The 5,943-nt window shown below is 39.3% G+C and overlaps 1 protein-coding gene across 1 annotated transcript in view; it reads left to right on the top strand.

Moving 5' to 3' along the window:
• LOC106530431 (pro-neuregulin-2, membrane-bound isoform) overlaps nucleotides 1-5,943 on the top strand; it is a gene marked incomplete in the record, with an annotated part of 152,745 nt that overhangs the window by 122,503 nt on the left and 24,299 nt on the right. Inside the window, 1 exon segment of the mRNA XM_014026044.1 lies at nucleotides 2,685-2,787. Within this exon segment, the coding sequence (XP_013881498.1) occupies nucleotides 2,685-2,787 (103 nt within the window).

Here is a 5,943-nt window from a genome sequence, read left to right as displayed (position 1 = left end):
GCGCTACACATTTATCCTCTTGTTACTGAGGTCCTCCATCCACGACAGAGAGGCTAAAGCAGAAATGACTCAACCTGCAACTGAAAATATGGATGGATGACCTCAGTTTAGCTTGTTTATCGCACTAGCGCCAAGCTAATATACAGCATATAAGGCAATATAGTGTCAGCGCTAGTGCAAAGGCTAACAGGCTAAGCTGAGGTTCTTCCATGAAGCAGCTCTGTTGTCCTCCATCCATATTGTCAACGCTCTGGTTTCATTTAAAAGAGCCAATCGTTAGATATTGTCCAAGATTAACCTTCAGGGTGGATATAGCTCGCTAGCAGCCTCGCACCGAGGACCTATCCACGTCATCATTTACCCAGAATGCTTAGCGTGGAAATAACATGGCCCCGTCCGTGTAATATATTTTTAATCTTTTAGTTTAAAAATTATAAAAACCAAACAGCCTACAGTGTTTTTACAGTCTTTATTTTACAGTTAAAATATATGTTTATTAAATAAAGTCTAATGTTACAACTAATCGGGGATCCCTTTAAACGTCTTATTTAACTTGACACATGTAGGAGAGCAGAATGTGGGATAAAGTTCACTTTTTGATAAACAACATCGGCCAACATGGTGTAAAAATTGGTCAAGCTCTAGAAATTCTCTACTCGGTTATCAGCTTCACTTCAAAATCATTCAATATTTCTAATCCAGAACAACTATATAATACTAACACATTATTATTAGATGTCCGTATTATATCCAAAGTTTACCAAATGGACCTGATTAAAATGAAAAGCAAAATTTACATGTATATGACAAAGTTGAAATTGTGATTAGAATGAATTTATTAAAATTTACTCCAAAAACAGTTGTTGGTTTAGATTCTTGCCTTGTTATTTTTTTATACCAAAAATTAATGTTATCAGTACAGATTTTAGACACCTGGTGAACAAATTAAAAGGATTTTTCAGTATGAAACAGCATTTTAAAACTTCTTTTAGAAGATGTACCAAGCAGGTTGTTTTGAGAATCACTGAAGGTAAAATCTAAATCAGTAACTACTGCTCATAGCTTGGAACTCTGTTTGAAACTATATTAAAGGCAAAAATCTGATGTTTGTTTGTATCAGCAATTGTTTTCAATCTGAATGGAAAAAATGTTTGAGAGGTTAATTTAAGCATTATTGTGTCATTATTGTTGGGCACTTTGTAGTCATAGTCTGTTAAAGCTAATCAGTAGGGCTGCCACAATCGATTATTTTAATAATCGATTAATCACCGATTATTTATTTGATTAGTCGACTAATCGGATCATACGTTAATTGAATATAAAACATAGAGCTTATCACGTCAGAATGCAGCTGCTAATATATAACCATCGTTAGATTTTAGCAATATGCTAACTAAAAATAATTGCTGTGGAAGGTAAGTTCTGCTCTGCAGATATTACACAGGTTTCTCTTTCATTTTCTTAAAATGATCCCACACTTTGAGCTCTGTTGTCAGGTAGCCATGATACCAGAGCCTGTCTGTATAATGTCTTGTGACGTCCACGGCCTACCCCAGTTACCACTACTGTGCATGTGTGTCAAGGACAGAAAGGCAGATGTGGCAGTGGAAGGTGTCAAAGCAGTTTGGAGAGAAAAACAAAGTAAAGAACAACAACAAAAAAAAGAAAACGATTAATCGATTATTAAATTAGTCATAGATTATTTTAATAATCGATTAGTCGTCGATTAATCGGTTAATCGTGGCAGCCCTACTAATCAGTAATAATGTAATACAGTGGTTCCCAAACTTTTCAGCTTTTGACCCACAAAATAACAGTAGCAGAGACCTGTGGCCCCAACTATTTTGGATGTTAAACATTTGTATCAGATCAACTAAACATGGGCATAGTAACAATATTTTTATACTACATTTATCCATTTTAAATATACTAACCTCACTCCTTTGTAACAACTAAGGCAAAAATGTAATTAATTCAGAAAATMTTTTCAGGACCCCACCTTGATGTTTCGGGACCCCACTTTGGGTCCCGACCCCAACTTTGGGAAACACTGATGTAATGTTTAATTTTGATGAGTAGTTTTAAAACACAGAGGACTGTTGTACTTCCAAAAAAAAACACACACAACCTGTTCATACAATATGAGAAAAACATCAAAAGATATTAAGTAGATCTAAAAACATTTTGTGAATCGTGTTTATTTTTGCTCCGAGGCCACTGTGGTGTTACAAAACTATGTTTTTTATTAGTGCCATTGTTGCTTTTCCCTGGCTGACTCACTTTTTTTGTGTTGATTTCACATTTACAGGCATGTAGTTAGATTCTCTTCAGTGTCGTCCGTCGCTTCCCATCCCCATGGCTGCTGTAAATACGTTTATGTCAGGACAGCAGGAAGAGTGTGTCAGGATGTTACAGCTGAGACAGTAGAAACACACTGCGAGTGTTGTAGCAGCAGTGTGTGTCTGCAGCACAGTTCACATTTAGACACGTGACATGATAGAGCAGGAAGTGTGTTACAGACAGTTCAGGGGAGATGATGGCAGCAAGTCAGAAAAACTGTTTGTGGAACTGGAAATGGAGTAACGCTCATGATAGATGTGTGTAAGTGTGTGTTCTTTGTTGTGTCTGATACGTGTGTGTGTGTATGCAAACATGTGCACTTCTGTGTGTGTTTCTGTTTGCAGAGGCCGAGGAGCTCTACCAGAGGCGGGTGCTGACCATCACAGGCATCTGTGTGGCGCTGTTAGTGGTTGGCATCATTTGTGTGGTGGCCTACTGCAAAACCAAGTATGTCTTTGAAGGAGAGATAAATCACCCCCTCCTTTATGAAATGCCTTAAACCTTCATATTACACTGTAAAAAGAAGCAGGACATGAGTAAAGCAGCTGCTTGTGAAGCAGAGCTGTGTAGCTGTGTAAACTGCACAATACTGGTCAAATGTTGGGGTTATCTGAGGTCGTGTTCACATCTGATAGTCCGGTAGACTCGGTTCGATTGGGGACCAAAACTGCAAGCTTTGTTTACATTTTCTGTTGGTGCGGTTTGAATTCACACTGCACTTTCTCAACCAAACTTAATCCTGTAAACAACCTGTTCCCGCCCTTACCTGTGGGGGCGCTGCACCAAGAACCACTGAAGGAATCAACTTAAAAACCTCAGAAGACATGGAGCGCAACTTTCTTCTTCTTAATATGTAAACAAACAATAGTAACGTTACATTTTACTGGTTATAGGGTTTATTTTTTGTTTTTGGCAAATGTGCTAAACAAATAGTCTTCAACAATGAGCTCAGTGTGAGAGGAAGATGAGGCGGAACCATGGAGAATGTTGTTTTTACACAAGGCGGCTGAAGCAGCTCCGTGTTATCGAGCAGGAGCGCGTCCAGCTCCACAGTCATGATGTCCACCTTATACAGTCGTCTAGCCAGGTATTTACACCATATAAGTAAATTTAAGGTCGTATTCAGACCTGATAATTTGCTCCGCTTTAAACGAACCAGAGTTCGTTTCCAGCGTTGGTCCGGACCTTTTCTGCAGGTGTGAATACACTCCTGTGAACTCTGGTGCGAATCAAACAAACGGACCGAGACCAGCTTTTTGAGGTGGTCTCGGTTCGTTTCCAAATGAACTCTGGTGCGGTTCACTTTAGTTCTCTTCTGGTGTGAATACAGACCGGACTCTAACCGAACTAACTGCATAAAATATGCACCTTTTTGGACTTCACAGGCCACCATTGCTGAGCTAAATAAACTGAAAACATACCTGTTTCATCGTCTCCTGTTAGCAGCTCTGCTGGCAGCATGTAGTGGGTCAGAACACGCAGCGCACCTCGTCTCCTTTGGGTCGCGGGACACATTTACTGACGCCGCTCCAAAATTAGAATATCATCATAGAACCACCAATAAATTAGCTGCTTCTGACATTTTAAATGCTATTGCAGTTGTACTATCAGCATAAATGTGCGCATCAGAACCGCAGCACGCAGGACTTCCTTGTTTTCTTCTGGGTCTGTGGCTCAGTCCCGCCCCCGTCATTTTTTTGTCCAATGGGAGCAATGATCGTCAGCCTCATGGCTTTGTTTACAACTTATAGTTCGTTTGCAAAAAAGCACAATGTGAATGCAAACCGCACCAAACGAAAAAAAAAAAGTCCATTTTTGGTCCGGACCAAACAATTGGACCAAAGGACTTTCCTGGTCTGAATACACCCTAATACTGTTTTTACTCAGAATGTCATGCGGTATCGTCCGCTTCCTGTTTTTGGAGCGGTCTCTGGTCCTCTTAGCGTTCACACATGCAATCGAACTGCGCCAGAGTTCGTTTCAATCGAAACGAGACCTAGGTTTTCAGGCGGACCAGAGTTCGCTTTTTTGGTCCGAATCAGAGTTCGATTACATGTTCTCACCTCCACAAATGAACCGGACTTTCCAGGCAAACGAACCAGAGTTCGATTAAATCAGACTAAACCAGGGGTGCCCAAACATTTTCCCTGAGGGGGCCAAAATGAAAATCTATCCATGGCTGCGGGCCAAATGCAGTAATATAATACATGAAATACAAATACTTTTTAAAGTAAAGTCCTTTATTTTAAATGATTAATCTATGCAATGGCCCTCTTTTGTTTTAGTCTGTGCACTTGGAGAAAGTCTGCCATACGCTCAAGTAGCAAAGGCTTATGGGACATATCATAAATTGATAAAATATGAGTTTTTGTGGCCTTATAAAGTGTGCAAATCTACATGTGGGGTTAAATCTGATCTAAATATTTCTTGTTGTCCTTTCATGTTTCATGTTTAATCCTGATAAATCAAAGACATATTAGCACCATGACTGAAAACTACCTTCACTACAGCCCTTTTATATAGTCATTTGACCAATGGAAATACTGTGTTTCTATAGGATAACAGGTTACAACCTTGTAACTTTGGCAACTGTTGGTGGGCCAAATCAAATGGCTTGGCGGGCCAAATTTGGCCCGCGGGCCCCACTTTGGGCTCCTCTGGACTAAACAGTGTAGGTGTGAACACGACCTAAGTCTAGGTTTTGAGGAGGAGCTTGTAGTGAAGTGTTTCATGACTTATAGGTTCTACATCAATGATGCACAACCCAACACATTTTAAATGAAAAATATTGTTTCAAATTTAAATACTAATATCACATTAACAAACAAAAACAGAATTAATGTGAACATACTGTATACATGGTAAATAAAATAAGAACAAAATATAGTACCTCTGAGTAGGCACTTTGATAAAAGTATCGTCCGACCCCGGCAGTGAGTCGGTCAGGTTTTTTGGGATCTTCAGTCACACTTAATGCTTAGACCAGAGGAGCCCAAAGTGGGGCCCGCGGGCCAAATTTGGCCCGCCAAGCCATTTGATTTGGCCCACCAACAGTTGCCAAAGTTACAAGGTTGTAACCTGTTATCCTATAGAAACACAGTGTTTCCATTGGTCAAATGACTATATAAAAGGGCTGTAGTGAAGGTAGTTTTCAGTCATGGTGCTGACATATCTTTGATTTATTAGGATTAAACATGAAACATGAAATGACAACAAGAAATATTTAGGTCAGATTTAACCCCACATGAACATTTGCACACATTATAAGGCCATAAAAACTCATATTTTATCTATTTATGATAAGTCCCATGAGCCTTTGCTATTTGAGCGTATGGCAAACTTTCTCCAAGTGCACAGACTAAAACAAAAGAGGGCCATTGCACAGCTTAATGGTTAAAAATAAAGGACTTTACTTTAAAAACGTATTTGTATTTCATGTATTATATTACTGCATTTGGCCCGCAGCCATGGATAGATTTTCATTTTGGCCCCCTCTGGGAAAATGTTTGGGCAGCCCTGAGTTAGACTGTATAACACAATATATTGTCATCAGTTAGACTGTATAACACAATATATTGTCATCAGTTAGACTGTATAACACAA

The sequence above is a fragment of the Austrofundulus limnaeus genome, unplaced genomic scaffold (genome assembly GCF_001266775.1).
Source record: "Austrofundulus limnaeus strain Quisiro unplaced genomic scaffold, Austrofundulus_limnaeus-1.0 Scaffold521, whole genome shotgun sequence".
NCBI lineage: Eukaryota > Metazoa > Chordata > Actinopteri > Cyprinodontiformes > Rivulidae > Austrofundulus > Austrofundulus limnaeus.
The sequence above is the reverse complement of the archived record's forward strand: the minus strand, read 5'-3'. Positions and strand labels throughout refer to the sequence as shown.